At 40.0% G+C, this 17,690-nt stretch overlaps 1 protein-coding gene across 13 annotated transcripts in view; it reads right to left on the bottom strand.

The window, feature by feature from the left end:
* The window catches only part of NCOR1 (nuclear receptor corepressor 1), a 159,778-nt gene that overhangs the window by 60,544 nt on the left and 81,544 nt on the right, over window positions 1-17,690 (bottom strand). For 8 of the 13 annotated variants that reach the window (XM_023244071.2, XM_023244079.2, XM_023244076.2 and 5 more), the window contains 4 exons: window positions 14,632-14,759; window positions 10,093-10,310; window positions 6,437-6,499; window positions 3,444-3,583 (listed from right to left, as the gene is read on the bottom strand). In XM_023244071.2, coding sequence (XP_023099839.1) covers window positions 3,444-3,583; window positions 6,437-6,499; window positions 10,093-10,310; window positions 14,632-14,759 — 549 coding nt within the window. The remainder of the gene's footprint in view (window positions 1-3,443; window positions 3,584-6,436; window positions 6,500-10,092; window positions 10,311-14,631; window positions 14,760-17,690) is intronic. The other 5 variants (XM_023244072.2, XM_023244075.2, XM_023244083.2 and 2 more) reach the window with 1 other exon arrangement.

Here is a 17,690-nt window from a genome sequence, read left to right as displayed (position 1 = left end):
TGGAATATTACCCAGTGACCAAAAAGAATGAAATCTTGCCATTTGCAATGACGTAGATGGATCTAGATTGTATTATGCTAAGCGAAATAAGTCAGAGAAAAGACAAATATTTGATTTCACTTATGTGGAATTTAAGAAATAAAACATATGAACATAGGGGAAGGGAAGCAAAAATAAGACAACAGAGAGGGAGAGGCTCTTAAATAGAGAGACTCTTAAATACAGAGAACAAACTGAGGGTTGCTGGCAGGGTGTTGGGTGGGGAATGGCTAAATGGCAATGGGCATTAAGGAGGGCACTTCTTGGGATGAGCACTGGGTGCTGTATGTAAGTGATGAATCATTAAATACTACTCCTGAAACCATTATTACACTGTACGTTAACCAACTTGGATTTAAATAAATAAAAATTTAAAAAAAAATCATCACTATGCTCCTAGGGAACGCAAGGGAAGAATCCTCTGGCTACACTTTTTAAAAAGCTTGCAAAAGACTTCATGAGTGCTGCAATATTTTTAGGCATTAGATAATAGCTACTATGTGGATTTTTCCAGTGTGGAGGCTATATTCCTCCTTTGCTGGTATCCACCCATTCTTTTGGTACTTCCACTGATGGACAGAGAAGAGACAACATTTTACCACCATGCAACATTCCTCCAATCACATGCAAAAATCTCCTACCTCTCCAAGCATTTGCTTCACTATATGATAGCACTCATTAATTTTTAATGTAATAATTCAAACCTACAGAAATATAACACCTATATATCTTCTACTTTGTTTTAACAGATATTAGACATTTTGTCATGTTTTCTTGAAGCCTTTTTAAAAATGGTAAAACACTCTAAAAAACTGGAAGCCTGCTGTCCTATCATTTCAATTGTAATTTAAAAGATTAGAATAAGAAGTGTTATCGACATTTGCGATGGTTAATTTTGTGTGTCAACTTGGCTGGACCACCGCACCCAGATATTTGGTCAACATTATTCTGGATGTTTCTGTGCAGGTGTTTTTTAGATGAGATTAACACTTCAATCAGTGGACTTCTGAGTAAAGCAGATGACCCTCCATATAATGTGGATGGGGTGGGCTTCACGGAATCAACTGATGGCCTGATTAGAACTAAGACTAAGGGGGGGCGCCTGGGTGGTTCGGTCGGTTAAGCGTCCGACTTCGGCTCAGGTCATGATCTCATGGTCCATGAGTTCGAGCCCCGCATCGGGCTCTGTGCTAACAGCTCAGAGCCTGGAGCCTGTTTCCGATTCTGTGTCTCCCTCTCTCTCTGCCCCTCCCCTGTTCATGCTCTGTCTCTCTCTGTCTCAAAAATAAATAAACGTTAAAAAAAATTAAAAAAAAAAAAAAATACTTTAAAAAAAAAAAAAAAAAAAAAAAAAAAAAAAAAAAAGAACTGAGACTAAGGGTTCCCTGTCCCTCACCCCCGGCCCTAAGGAGGATCTATTCATGAGATATATATATAATGATATTTACTGAATTTGAAGTTAAAACAGAAAAGCATTTAAAATATTTATGAATTTGGGGCACCTGGGTGGCTCAGTCAATTAAGTATCTGACTCTTGATTTCAGTTCAGGTAATGATCTCACAAGGTTCGTGGGTTTGAGCCCCACATCCAGCTTTGCGCTTACAGGAAGCCGGCTTGGAATTCTCTCTGCCCCTCCACACCCCCTCCCCTCACATGTGCGCTTTCCTTCTCTCTCTCAAAATACACTTAAAAAAATTTTGTTTTAAGAATAAATACCTTATAAATTCATTTGAAGATAACAATAAACACATTACATGTCAACATAAAAAACATTTTTAATAAAAAATAATACATTCCCAAACAAAAGAATCATTTAGTGAAAAAGTATCATTTTTTTAATTGATTTTGGAAATTCCTTTTAATGTCTGCCTTGAGAGCATCACAATTCTCAAATGTGCTTCTACATTTAACCTAATCTGCAGGCGTAATACTGTTTTGGTTGAAACACATATTAAAAACATCTGGTCTCACAGAGATATGTAGTTGGAAAGGGAAGTGTGTTTTAACATCTTTTTAGACAAGCCTGGATATCACTCTTTGATGGTGCACCGAAGTTGGGCATGTCGTCATCGCTCAAAGGATAACTGCAATGTGAAATCTGAAACTGTATCAATAAATTTTTCATACTCTATTAAAATCCATTCATCTATCTTGAACTTCAATGTATTACAAAATATTTTACGTATCTTTTATACATACAGGACACCCACTGCAAGATCACAAATTGGTCATTTGGAAAACATGGATTTACACAGATTTTTCAAATCTGGATACGTTTCACTGTATATGAAAACATCACAGTGGTTCTTATTATCACTGATCTCATCAGAAAAGTCTTTGAGTACTGGGAAGACGGTAAGCTCATGGGGAGGGATACAGATTTTTCCAAACTTCTAACCTTTGCTTGAAAGCTCGAAACTGGAAAGTGGCAACAAATACTACCGCTTGCTTGCTTTAACAGACAGGCTCACGTATTTTCAAGAAAATGTCGACTATGGATCCAAGTCTGAAAAACCACAGTCTGCCATTTTTTCAACTGAAACTGACATTCCATAAAAAAAGGGGAGCTAGTCCAGCCTGGGACTCGAACAAACGCAAAGTGCTTTCCCAGGGCAGAAGCGGGACACTTTGGGGTGGAACAAAAGGTCTTCACACGACACTTCTCACTTCATCCCACACACACACACTCAGGGGTCAAGACTTAGTCAAGCGCATTTTGACTGCTTCACTAAGGACAAGTGACACCGGCACATTTGTTTTGAAACTGCTAATAACGCTGGAGATGAAGAGAACAGTGAGTATTTAGCACAGCGGTGTTCTGCGGTGATTCGTGCGAAGGCACTGACGTTCTCCCTCCCAACAACTCTGACATCGTCTGTGCAAATTTAACACAGTGGGGAAGAGTAAGTACCATATTAATATTTTTACAAAAGCAGCTCTGACCTCATGGCATCCTCAAAGAGCTCTGTGGACTTTGAGAACGTTCCAACTTCCTAGTTAAGGGATTTTCCATAATTTACACTCTCTGGTTTTTAGTATTTATCTGAGATTCTCTCTCTCTGAGAAAATGGTTTTAATATGCCAAATCAATTCTTTCAACAAGGTCAAAAGAACGCCAACTAAACTTCTCAATTCAAACTCCAAAATGTTTGTTTTCCAAATCCCATTATGGTCATTCAAAAGTACTGAACTGCCATTACTCCTAACACGAATTCCACTCCTTGGACAGTAAACAGAGAAAAAGTCAACTTGTGGTGAGAAACTAGCACATCCTTTTACAGGTAAATGCAATAAATAAAAATACAAGATGCAAAAAAGTTTCTCTCTCAACCAGTATTTCAAGCTCGAAGACAAAGCAGAAACAAAACAAAAACAAAATTAAAAAAGATTCTGATATACTCACTTTCTGCTTATGCTGCTGCAGAAGGTTGTCCAGGTTGTGTCGCCTTTTGTAGTTAAAATAGAAGTTTTTACATTGCGCTTCACTTTTAGTCCCCACCATTTTGGCAATTGCTGCCCAGTTACGACCATGTTCTACAAGACCTATATTTTAAAAAGAGACCAAAGATGAACTCAGCAGTCACCTGATAAAGCTAACAAGAGAAATAATAAAATCAATCTAACCATGGTATTCACAATCATTAGCACTAAGAGTATGTTTTTAATTATTTACTGATATATTTCAATATATACTTAAATACATATTGACTCTCAACGCACTGACAGCTCTATTTTGCCACCCAGATTTACAACATGGCCATTAATTGAAGGTCTCAACCTTGTCCTTACTATGGGTCTTCTGGAGAGCTAGGACAATGTTCGATACAGAATAACAACTCAAACACTTGTAAACTGAGTGATTAGGTACTTCTAAATCTTTGGAAACAGTATATCGATATAAAGTTAATAAAGTAATATAAATAACACAAGATAAAGACCATACATATATATATATATATATATATATATACACACACACATATGACTATATTTATAATTAGCCTATCTTCATTCATAATCAAGAAATACTCTCAAAAAAATAAACCAGTTTTTTTGTTTGTTTGTTTGTTTGTTTGTTTGTTTTTTCTTAAGCCTGTTGTAGGGGCACCTGGGTGGCTCAGTCGGTTAAGCGTCTGACTTTGGCTCAGGTCAAGATATCGCAGTTCATGGGTTCGAGCCCCACATCGGGCTCTGTGCTGACAGCTCGGAGCCTGGAGCCTGCTTCAGATTCTATGTCTCCCTCTCTCTCTGCCCCTCCCCCCCTCATGCTCTCTTTCTCAGAAATAAACGTTAGAAAAAAAATTTTTTAGATAAAAGCCTGTTGTAATACAATGCATCACAGAAACCTATGCAATCTAGCACTTTTTAGTCAAATTGCATCTATACATACACATACCTATCTGTAAGGAATGTGAGTATATAAATGCTATACAGAGAGCTATACAGACAGGGATATACTTTAGATACAGGTGTACCCAAACAGGAATTTTCTAGTACAAATTCGACAATTTACAGGAAGACATCAGTCTTTCAAGTAGTTCCTTACTAATGACAATTGGAAGATAACTTCCAAATCTTGCCTAACACATGAACAGAGCTGAATGGAGGCTAAACAGTCACATGGAGCTGCAGCTACCGGAAAAAGATCGCCCTGTGATGGAGCCAACATCTACCTGTTCCACTAGAACATTCTTTTCTTATTTTAATGTTTTTAATTTTTTATTTATTTTGGAGAGAGTATGAGCAGGGGAGGGCCAGAGAGAGAGGGAGACACAGAATCCAAGGCAGGCTCCAGGCTCTGAGCTGTCAGCACACAGCCTGATGCAGGGCTCCAACTCTTGAACCATGACATCATGACGTGAGCCGAAATCAGGTGCTTAACCGACTGAGCCACCCAGGCGCCCCTCCACTATGACATTCTGATAATAAGATGAGAACAAATGTGAATCTTTTACATGTAATCATGGCAAATCACAAATTTGCTAATCATGGCAAATAAACGTCAAATAAAAATATTTTGAACACAGAAAACTTTAAACTGCTATATTTTTTTGGTAAAAGTGGTTTATAGGATTCCTAAACGTTATCATTCCTACCTATTTACATAGAAAATAAATCTGGGGACGCCTGGGTGGCTCAGTCGGTTGGGCGTCTGACTTTGGCTCAGGTCCTGATCTCATCACGGTTTGTGAGTTTGAGCCCCGTGTCAGGCTCTGTGCTGACAGCTCAGAGCCTGGAGCCTGCTTCCAATTCTGTGTCTCCCTCTCTCTCTGCCCCTCCCCCACTTATGCTCTGTCTCTATCTCTCAAAACTAAATAAATGTAAAACAAAAACATTTCTTTTAAAAAAGAAAAAAAATAAATCTGAAATGTGTCACTAAAAGGTCAACCCATTTACAATAATTTCTCTTCAGAACTTTAAGGTTGGCTACTCTTTCTCAGAATTAGTTTACTTAAAACAAACTATTTTTTATTTATAAACCAATTATTTATCCTATTGGAAACTGTACTTCAATTTTAAATTATACTACATTAATAAGCAACCACAAGAAAATACAAGATTCATAATGTTCCAGAGTAAGTAAGATCAGGGCCACACAGCGATGAGTGGCAGAGACAAAATTCAAACATTGGTCTGGCTCCAAAGTTCATGCCCTCTCCTTTGAATCATGGTGCAATTTCTTACTAGTTTATAACCAAATGCCTTACCAAATACACACTGAAAAAAATATGTACCATGCTATTAAATCCAACTTTTAAATAACAGAAAATATAGACTCTTTATATTAAAATACCCTCTAAAACAGCTTTAATAGCATTTAATCACAGCTATTCTGGAAAAGTGAAAATAGCCCACTTGCTCTCTAATGAAATAACATTCAAAATAAAACTGTACAGAGAATCTTCAATCCCTCCAAAGTGGGCCTCTTAACCAAGGCACAGCGAGGTACCTGAGAAGGTACCATACCATCCTAAAGAACCTGAGTCTACTTCTGAATTCTGTTTACCACCGTAGAAGAATGTTCTCCTTTTTGCAATTAAAAAAAAAATTGGGGGGCGCCTGGGTGGCGCAGTCGGTTAAGCGTCCGACTTCAGCCAGGTCACGATCTCGCGGTCCGTGAGTTCGAGCCCCGCGTCGGGCTCTGGGCTGATGGCTCGGAGCCTGGAGCCTGTTTCCGATTCTGTGTCTCCCTCTCTCTCTGCCCCTCCCCGTTCATGCTCTGGCTCTCTCTGTCCCAAAAATAAATAAACGTTGAAAAAAAAAATTAAAAAAAAAATAAAAATAAAAAATAAAAAAAAATTGGGCCCCTCTGACTTATTATTAATAACCTTAAAAAACCAAACCAAAACAAAACAAAAACAAAAACTCTTTAGAATCTAAAGTACTATCATTTACCTTTTTTCGCAACTTCCATTTCTTCTTCTGTCCATCGAGAGGTTTCTACAGGTTCTGTGGAAACTGAAATAAAGATAGAGAACCCAATAAGGCAGAGAAATACTAAGATCAATCTTTCATTCACAGATTATATGGCCCCAACCTATTTATCTGACATAAAGCCTGTTCGAAGCATAAGGTCTAGTCAACTATGGAAACAAGATGATGGCAGCCTCTCCCCCACCAACTCAAGGGGAATGAATATTCAAAACCTCTGTATTAGATCTTTCACAATGTTCTTTGAAGCTCCATCCATGTCTTCATGTTTGAACATCACTAGTTTCTTATCTAAGAAGTCGCGCCTCGCCAAGTGCCTGCACACGTTATCAGGGCTCCGTCCCTCCTCTCCTGAGGTGTCAAACAAGAAACAACGCTCCCCCTTCCTGTCCAGTTTTCTCCTGTTCTCTAAACACCCATCTCCTCCTCACTCCCAGAGGCCCTTCTGTCCATCCTCATTTTCTAACAGCTAGTAAACACAGATGGACCACGAACCGAACACTTTCTCTTTTACTTTAGAAAGGAAATAAAGACTATCACGCGTGAAATGAGCTCTTGCTATTTCCCCCTCTCAACAGTACTATCATCCACCCAGTCACTCAAATTATTACCAGGCTCCTCAAACCAATTTTTTAATCTTTCCTCCCATTTACTACTCCCATCCATGGACGTATGTCAATTCTGATCTGAATCCACCCTCCTCTTGCCTGGGCCAGTGCATGCATGCACAATGACGCCCTTCTAGTTGGTCCCTCCGCCTCCAGCCCTTACTCTCTCCAACCTGACCTCCACAACGGTCACCAGTTCGCTTTCTAAAACACCAATCTAATTACAGCATGCCTCTATTTAAAAACCTCTGTAAGCTCCCATTTTGTAAGCAAAGCAGGATTAATTTAAACAAGGTCCATCATGACCTGGCCCTGTGTGTGTGCCTGTCTACTTATTTTCCTTCCATCCTCCTCGCCATCCCCAGAACCTGGTTTCTTTCCTGCCTCACATTATGATAAAATTGGTATCACTGATTTTGGTGGTCTTCACAATTTTGATGGTACACATCATTAACATCATTCCTTTATAAACTAGTGAGACAATACTCAGTAAAAGAAAGAAAAACACTTGGACCCCCAGCCCCAGTATTCCCTTGTCTAATAATTTATTTCTATAAAAAATAATTTAACAGAAAAAAAATGTGATGCGACTCAAGATTTGTTTTTTCCTTAGACTCTTATCATATTAGTTTAAAGGTGGTGGGGCGGTAGGCAGGAGATGGGGACAGCCTAATCATGATTTTCACCAACGGGGAATGAACGGTTCAAGAAATTGTGTGCCTCAGGGAACATAATGCCAACATTTCACAGCCATCAAAAAGTGAAAAATGAAGATCGCTTAGAAACTAGAAAATATTTCTAATATACACCAAGTTAAAACATCAGAAAAAGTGGCATACACACTAAGGTTACAACTAAGTCAAAAGAAAAACCACTGTATTAAGATAGCAAGGTTGGGGCGGATCTTTTCCAAAACACACTGATGTTAAAGTCTAAAAAATTTAAAGGCCATGGAGAAATAAAACTTTCACTGTTTGCAGATGATATGATACTATAAACAAAAAACCCGAAAGATTGCTAGAACTGACAGACAAATTCAGTAAAGTCTCAGGGTATAAAATCAATGTACATAAATCTGTTCCGTTTCTATACATCAATAATGAAGCAGAAGAGAAAATAAGAAAACAATCCCATTTACAATTGCACCAAAAATAATAAGATATCTAAGAATAAATCTAACCAAAGAGGTCAAAGATCTGTACTCTGAAATCTCTAACATAATGATAAAAGATATTCAAGACAAAACAAAGAAACGGAAAGGCATTCCATGCTCATGGATTGGAAGGACATATATTGTTAAAATGTCTACACTACCCAAAGCAATCTACCCATTCAATGCATTCTCTATCAAAATACACAAAATTCATAGAACTAGAACAAACAATCCTAAAATTTGTATGGGACCACCAAAGACCCCAAATAGGCAAAGCAGTCTTGAAAAAGAAAAGCAAAGCTGGAGGCATCACAATTTCAGACTCCAAGTTATACAACAAAGTTCTAGCAATCAAAACAGTATGGTACTGGCACAAAAATAGACACATAGATCAACGAAACAGAACAGAAAACCGAGAAATAAACCCACAACTATATGGTCAACTCATCTTTAACAAAGCAGGAAAGAATACCAAAGGGGGAGAAAGAAAGTCTCTTCAACAAATGATGTTGGGAAAACTGAACAGCAACACGCAAAACAATGAAACTGGACCACTCTCTTACACCATACACAAAAATACATTCAAAATGGATTAAAGATCTAAATGTAAGACCTGAAACCATAAAAATCCTACAAAAGAGCACAGGCAGTAATTTCTCTGACACGGGCCGTAGCAACTTTTTTCTAAATAGATCCCCTGAGGCAACGGAAACAAAAGCAAAAATAGACTATTGGGACTACATCAAAATAAAAAGCTTCTGCAAGGCAAAGGAAACAATCAACAAAACTAAAAGGTAGCCTATGGAATGGGAGAAGATATCTGCAAATGACATGGCTGAGAAAGGGTTAGTATCCAAAATATATTAAGAACTTATAAAACTCAACACCCAAAAAATAATCCGATTTAAAAATGAGCAAAAGACATGAACAGACATTTCCCCAAAGACATCCAGACAGCCAAGAGATGCATGAAAAGATGCTCGTATCACTCACCATCAGGGACACGCAAATCTAAACCACAATGAAAGATCACCTCACACCTGTCAGAATGACTAAAAGCAAAAACGCAAAAACCAACAAGTGCTGGCGAGGATGTGAACAAAAAGGAATCCTCGTGCACTGTTGGTGGGAATGCACACTGGTGCGGCCACTGTGGAAAACAGTATGAGGGTTCCTCAAAAAGTGAAAAGTAGAATTAACCTACAACTCAGCAATCCCACAACTGGGTATTTACCCAAAGAATACAAAAACACTAATTCAAAGGTATACATGCACTCCTATGTTTATAGCAGCATTACTGACAACCGCCAAGATACAGAAGCAGCCCAAGTGTCCATCCACTGATGAATGGATAAAGATGGCATACCACATCTGAATATTATTCAAACAAGAGAGTATTATTCAGCCGTAAAAAAGAATGGAATCACACCATCTGCAACAATATGAATGGAGCCAGAGTATAATACTAAGTGAAAGAGAGAAAGACAAAATACAATACAATTTCACTCATCTGTGGAATTTAAGAAACAAAGCCAACTAGCAAAAGGAAAAAGAGAGAGAGAGACAGAGAGAGAGAGAGAGACAGACAGACAGACAGACAGACAAACCAAGAAACAGACTCTTAGCTATAGAGGACACACTGAAGGTTACCAGAGGAGAGCTGGGTGGGGAGATGGGTGAAATAGATGATGGGGATTAAGGAGGACCTGGTGATTAAAATAAAAACTTAAAAAAATTTTTAAAGGCCAGAATTTCAGAGTATTTCTAGATCCTGGATACCAGGGGTCCCTCCTGCTCTACCCGAGCATTGAAAGAGAATCCCAAACAAAATTATGGCCTGTTCAATCTCTCCCACTCACTGGGTTCTGGTGGCGGTGGCAGAGGCGGTGGGGGCTCCTCAGTGGCGGCAGCGGCCGCAGCACTGGCAGCCGCGGCTTCGTTGGTCATGGACCTGGTGATCCGGCCCTTTCTGCGGCCCTGACTGTTGGCGGTCTTTCGCCCCCGGGGTGTGGCCTGCTCTCTCTCCTCCGTTTCTTCGGTTGCACCTTCTGTCTTGTCCTTTTCCTTGGTATTTTCTCTGGAAGCAAAAGGAAATGAAAATTTTGTGTGATTTAGAAGAATGCGTATACCTAAGGAGGTTGCAGCTTTGAGGTTTTTTTTAATACAATTTAAATACAATTACCCAATTTCTCAGTTACTCAAAATAAAATTTATGAAAAATGTTGCCATACCCCAATTTTGAAGAGTTCTGACTAGCTCAAATTAAGATATTTCACAAAGGTCTATTTTATTCATTAATGGGCTTAAAATTCAAACGCATTTCAAATCACCTATTACGTATGACAGCACTCTGAGGAAAATGGATGCAGAAAAGCCCCTAGAGCTGCAGTCCAGAGTCCGGATTTCTTGCCTTTGCTCCAAGGTAAGTTTTCCCCTCTGTGAAATGGAGAGGCTGACACGGAGGCCCTTTCCATAGTAATGATGAAGGACCACAAGGCCAGCTGAGGGCCAAGCACAAGCTAGCACCACCCCCTTCCAAAGTGGGATATGCGCAGTATTCCTCAGGAGCTCCTGGTGGCCCCAAAACAGGAAAGGACAAAAAAACCAAACACTTAAACTGGTAAGAGACTTCACCAGTTTACAAGAAAAAGGCAATCCCAACAATAGCCTAAAGTCTAGGCACTCCCTGTGGGTCTTAATGTTAATGCTCTGCTAGAGGGAACAATCTCAGCTTGACAATAGCTAGGCAACCAATAATCTGTGAGTCTTTAGCATATGAAAATCCCTTTAGGAAGTCCCTCCAGACTTTATCTGCCCCCCCCACAACCCATTCCATAAAGCAATCACCCCCACACTTATAGCATAGTCCTTCTGCCCTCAGGTCCTGTCCCCGTGCTTTTAACAAAATCACCTTTTTGCACCAAAAGATATCTTCAAGAATTCTTGGTTGTCAGCTCCGAACCCCCACCATCAGCCCAAAATCCCATCAGTAATAATCTACCATACCGTGTCATTAAACCCGGCTCAATATTCCCAACCATCTGCAATACTAATTACGTGCAAATGGGGTAGTATGGCCCAGTGGTTGGGAGAACGGTCTGGAGCCAGGCTGTCAGGGTTGGTACCAGAGCTGTGTGATCTACTTGCCATGTGATGACCTTGAGAAGCTACCTCACCTACACGGGCCTCAATTTTTCTCAGCTATAAGTCAGGATGATAAACAGTATGTTACATAGAGCTATTTTAACGATCAAAGGAGTTCATTCATATCAAATGTTCAGAATAGTGCCTGGAACACAGTAAACTATGTGTGTTTGCTATTATTAAGGATAAACCTCCCTCCAGCACTTAGGAAAAACTAAACAATCGATCAACCAATCAATCGATAAATGGTCATTACTATTACTAGCAACAGTACTACATGCAGTACTGGAAGGACTATTCTCTGTACTGTGTACCTCCCAGGGCTGTTAGATTTAAAAACAAAGTCCTTAAAGAACATTTTTGCAAACGTGGACAGGTGGCGATACTCAAAGACTCAACTACTTTTGCTTAATGGAAGGTGTTGATTTTCAAATTTTATCTACTTCAAGCAAAGATCTGTTGTAGCTTACCAAGTTACTGTTTTCCCCCCAAAATAAAATAATTCTTCAAGAATTTTTCCCCTTCAGTCCTAAACTGCCCTTGAAGTTGCCATGTAGCCCTCTCTCTTCACTTCTTTATTCCCTTACCAATCTGGCTATTTAAGCCTCCTCTTAAAGTTTTGTCAAAAGTCACCAATGGGGGTGGGGGTGGGGGTGGAGGTGGGGAGAGCGGAGTCACCAAGGACTTACAAATTGCAAATCCAACAACTTTTCTCAATTCTTGTCACGTTAATCATCCTGCTGCAACTGACCCTACGGGCAATTCTCTTTATATCCTTCTCAGCTGAGCTTTTAGGACTTCATGCTTTCCTAACATCCCTGCTGCTGTTCTGGCTCTCTTTCCTCTCTTCCTCTTGATTTCCCAAGGCTCGCCTTGGCCTTAAATCTCTATGTGGTTACCCCATTCTCATCTATTCCACTGGGACAAGATCCAGACTTGTCTTCCCAAGTATCTGCTGGCATTCCCAACAACACCCCCCGGATTCTTCAACAATACAAGCTCGACGCATCGAAAAACGTGGCCGTAACCACTCTGCTTCCAATCATGATCATATTCATTCACATTTACAGAACTGACATCGTCTTTAGCTCCTCCCCTCTTTCTGTACTTCCTATACGTGACCTCATGCCAAGGTTTGGTTAGTACATCTCGGTAACAGTTTTCCCATTCATTCCACCATCTCCATTTCTACTACCACTTTCCGTATCAGTGCCTTGGTACCCCAAACCACTCTTCCCTGACCTACATCTCCAATCCATTCATTCTTTGCCTCTTGTGGGTCAACATTCTAGCAGAATAGCTTTGGCAAGAAACCATTCCATCCGTTCAAACCGCTACCTACTCCCAAACAACTCCTAACACAGCCTCCTGAACAAAGTCTATTTTAGCTTCACTAAGGCTGTACATAATGTAACCCCAATCCACCTTCCACTTTCCTTCTTCAGCCATCCTGTGTCCCCGTCTAATGAAACCATTATCTGCCATTTCTCATAGCAGCACATCAATTCATGCTATTCCCTGTGTTCTTTCCACATTAACCACTAGCTCCTGCAGAAAGTCCTCTAAACCATCCAGACGGAAGTAACCCTGACCTCTTCTCAATCTCCCAACATCCTTTACTGGCTCTGCTCATTTCTTAAACGGTACTTGCACCTACCTTCCCTAGTTTTCCCCTACTAGATCAAAAACTACTCGAGAATGGTATACATCTTACGTATTTTTGCATCCTCTATAAGAGCTAGCTCGCATCACTAATAAATGAACGCTTGTTAATAGAGATTTTAAGAAAAAAGTAAAAACCAAGATATGGCCGTTCCATATGAGAACCACTGACCACGTGGGAGGGTAAATGTTTTACCTCAACAACTAACAAAACCAAATTTAAGAGTCGTCTTCCTAAAGAGCCAAAATCAGAATGGCAATGGCATGAGCACCCACCTCTTTAGCAACCATACTAAGTGATGTGGGCTGCAGTTGTCACAAAACCAGGTCAACCTTCGGTATTTCCAAGAGGGTTACGGAAGTAAGACGACAGATATTAAAAAGGAACTAAACTACAACTACTGACACATGCAACAACCTGCACGGATCCCAAAGTCATTACGCTGAGTAAAAGAAGCCGTGCACAGGAGACCACATACTGCATAACTCCATTTATACGAAATTCTAGAAAAGGCAAGCAGATTAGTAGTTGCCAGAGGCTGGGAATGGTGGCGGTGGTGTGGGGAGGGGGGGGGGGCCTAGTGCAAAGGAGCACGTGGGAACTTTTGGGAGTGATGGGAACATTCTACATCACAGTATCACAGTTGGGGCCACAGTTACACCACTGCATACATCTGTCAAAATATATCCACGTATACACTTAAAATTGGTGAATTTTATTCTGTGTAAATAATGCCTCAAACAAGCTGATCCTTGGTGGGAAAACAGCCAACTGGGCTGCTAAGCCCCCCACCGCCCCCCGCCCCACCCCAATAGGTACACAAAGGTATCAACAGTAGCTGTCTCCAAGTGGCAGACTCACAGGTTAATCTTCTTAATATTCTCCCCTCTTTTCCTAACTTTCGATAATGAACAGGAATTACTTTTATAACCAGGAAAACAGCAACAGAACCACTAACAAACCAGGAACTCTACTTTATATGATAAATAAAACCAATAAAGCTGGAATGTAAGGTATTAATAGAAAAGAAAACCATTTACCAGCATTCTTACATTAATGTAAACTATCAAAGGTACACACAAAAAGATCCAAGTCAAGGATTAAATTACATTCAGTGGATCTCAGTGATGAGTATATATTACTGTAGTCTATCCCTTCTGAAAAGTAACATCTCATGTCTGGCAATTAAGTCCATTAAGCCAAAAGTTCTATTTACCAGAATATCCCGTTCCTTCATTATGTCAAATAATAACTATAGATGGTCAAAGCACGTACCCCATTCATTCTTTTATCTAAAATTGTACGCCTTTGACAGATTTCATAGGTTATTTAGAAATAAGAATAATAGGGGTGCCTGGGTGGTTCAGTCGGTGAAGTATCTGACTTCAGCTCAGGTCATGATCTCAGTTTGTGAGTTCGAGCCCCACATTGAGCTCTGTGCTGACAGCTCAGAGCCTGGAGCCTGCTTCTGATTCTCTCTCTCTCTCTCTCTCTCTCTCTCTCTCTCTCTCTCTCTCTCTCTCAAAATTAAATAAAATGTAAAAAAAAAAAAAAAAAAGAAATAAGAATAATATCTAATTATTTAACTCACTTAGAGTCCTCCTTGTCATCTTTCTCTTCTTCGTCTTTCTTTTCCTCTTCTTTTTTTTCTGTTTTTTCTGCTTTATCTTCCTCTTTTTCTTCTACTTTTTCTTCTTGTGAGGGTCGGGCAATTTGCTGCTGGAATGAACCACTATTTGTCAGATTCAAGGGTAAAAGAAACAGCTCCTCAAACTGTGATGACAAATTACAATAAATATCTTTGCAAAAAATTTAATTGACAACTAACTTATTAGTCACTTACAATGTAATTAGGGGTAGTGTATTAAGAATCAGCCTAAGACTCTTGAATATATTCCACATGTATTGCTTAAAAGCACATACTCATGTTCCCAGTGTCTGGACCCATCAGAGAGGTGAAAGTGTTAAGATTCCACTTAGAAACCTGAAATCTGAGGTTGGTTCTCTCTTTCTGTAACTCCTACATCTCATCTGTCACTCAAACATTTCAATTCTACCTTATAATCTGATAACGTGAAATTTACCAACCCGTTTCCCTTCGTATTAGACACCTAATACGCTTCCAACTTTTTCATCGCCGTGGATGATATTCTAAGAAACATCTTTATGCTTTTATTCTTCTGCATGAACATTCACTTAATGAATAGTAGATGGCTATGGTCATCATGAAGCCTAAAATTATTTGAAAACACACTAAGGATATAGTAAAGTGAAAAGAAGTAAAACACTCAAATATCTCTAAACTGTATTACAACTCTGTAATTGTAAATATGTATATGAACAAAGACTACAAGAGAAAAAGATTACGGAACCTTTTATCTTTGCTAAAATTGTGACTCCAAAAGAAAAGGTGAAATTAAGTTTGTGTTAGTATTATTTTTATTTAATGTAGAAATAAAGACCGTCTATCGTAAGTGGGACTGAACTGCCACGTGACATTACAGCGCACAGCCCCTGCCCCGGCTGTACCTCTTCCAATCCTCCTCCCTTTCCTACACTGGTTGCTGCTCTGAATTTGCCTAAACACACCCAGCATTACATGTCTTTGCCTGGAACACCCTTCCCACCCCTCCTCGCCTACTAAACTCCTACACAGCTTCTGAAATTCAGTTCAAAACGCTACATCTCCTGTGAGGCTTTTCTTGATTTCCACAAGAAGCTCCGGGCCCCGTCTCCCTACCTTCCACCCTGCATGGTTTCCATTTGCTCGCAGCACTTACCACAGGGTGCCGTGTAACTGGTTATCAGGGTCTGTCTCACTGTGCTACAGTCTCAAGGACAAGGACCCAATCTTAATCATCTAAGTATCCTCAGTTCCTAGGAGGCATCTTGACCAAAGAGGTGTCTACATGTGCTGGGTATAGCAAAAAACAAGTTCCCTTATTCTGGTTGTTTGGAAAGTGTTTGCCCTCCTACCTCAATCTTTCATTCTGATCCAGGCCAAAGTCAATGCTGCCTCCTAATAACTGTCTGTCCTCTTACCTGTTCCTGTCACCAGACAACAGGAAGTACTCATTAATTTGAGGTAAAATTTTCCTTAACTCTCAATAGCATCTCAAAGTCCTTTACCTACTCACCAAACCTGGCTTTTTTCTTAAGATAACCAAGACCTTGCTGGCCTCTCCAAAAGAGGTCCGAAATTATGCCTTCCTCGAATCCATGGCAAAAAGAAGAATCTGTATCCTTGCTCCCAAATGCCACTTCCAGAACATTGGTGAACTCTGGTATTTCAAAAATTGCTTCCTTTTTCAAATTTCAGAAATCTACCTATGATGCCTTTTGTCTCTTTTGGTGTTATGGGCTGACTTCTCAAATATTCCGAAGGACAAATAAATGATTTTATCACATGGCTCATTATGCCTTGCCATTATTCTTCTGACTTCAAAATGCCTAACAATGCCTTTTCTAGCAACAAAATATCCTACAACTGAAATACTTTCGGGCCACCTGGGTGAGTCAGTCAGTTAAGCGTCTGAATCTTGGTTTCGGCTCAGGTCATGATCTCACGGTTTCATGGGTTCAAGCCCCCACTGGGCTCTGTGCTGGCAACGTGGATCCTGCTTGGGATTCTCTCTCTCCCTCTCTCTCTCTGCCTCTCCCCTACTCACGTTGTCCCTGTCTCTCTTAAAAATAAATAAATAAAACTTAAAGAAACACTTTCAGGTCACGCCTATTAAACTCCCCAATGGTGAAGTCACAATTGCCATCATCAGTGGGTACTGCTTTACCTCCACGATCCTGAAATCAGAAAATGTTCTCTGTAACAATCACTTGTGCCCCACCCATCCCACCTTTTCATTGTTGTTGATCCTATTTGTCCTCATCATGACCTTTGATCCCTTTGTTCTATGAAATATCACAGTCCATCAGGAAGAAATTATCTACTTTTCCATTATGACCCCTCACTAAATCATTTCAACACCATGGATCCTTCACTTGCTTTATCTGACTTTCCTGATTTCTCACCCTGGTAAGTACCAGTTTCCTAAGTTTCTTCTGAGTATTTATTATTATTAGGAAATACTAAGATATGAGGAAGATTTTCCTACGTACACTTTCCAACCATGACAAGGTCTGCTTTACAACTGGGAATGTTTTATTCACTTTGATAAGGCGACGGACTCCCTAGCATGCCACAGAGGTGTCAAGACTGGTTTCAAACACTAATAACCTCAAGCCACCTGCCTGCCACAAATATGGCATTCTGAACAAACAAGATGGCATACTGACAATAAACCTGGCCCTTTGCAAGTGGGCTGTATAATCCAGAAAATGGTTTATGGCCCTAAGAAATGACAGGGAGCTGTCAACTCAGCAGAAGTAAAGAGGTTCCCTATTCTGTTAGATTTGATGAACATATAATTTATTTCCCTAATACTTTTCTATTTCTAATGCCAACCAGAGTTTTGAAAAAAGCAAGCAATCCCACACATTCCCTACTGTCTGGAATCCAGCCAACAGCTGACTTTGCTCCCCCTTCCCTAGTGCCAGGGACTGAGAAGGAAGGTAGCACCTCCTTCCACCAGTCAATGGGAAGACGAGGGCAGGATCTCTTTTGAAGCACAACCCCCAAATCTGCAGAAGGCGTGG

This window comes from Felis catus, chromosome E1, assembly GCF_018350175.1.
Source record: "Felis catus isolate Fca126 chromosome E1, F.catus_Fca126_mat1.0, whole genome shotgun sequence".
Lineage (NCBI taxonomy): Eukaryota > Metazoa > Chordata > Mammalia > Carnivora > Felidae > Felis > Felis catus.
The sequence above is the reverse complement of the archived record's forward strand: the minus strand, read 5'-3'. Positions and strand labels throughout refer to the sequence as shown.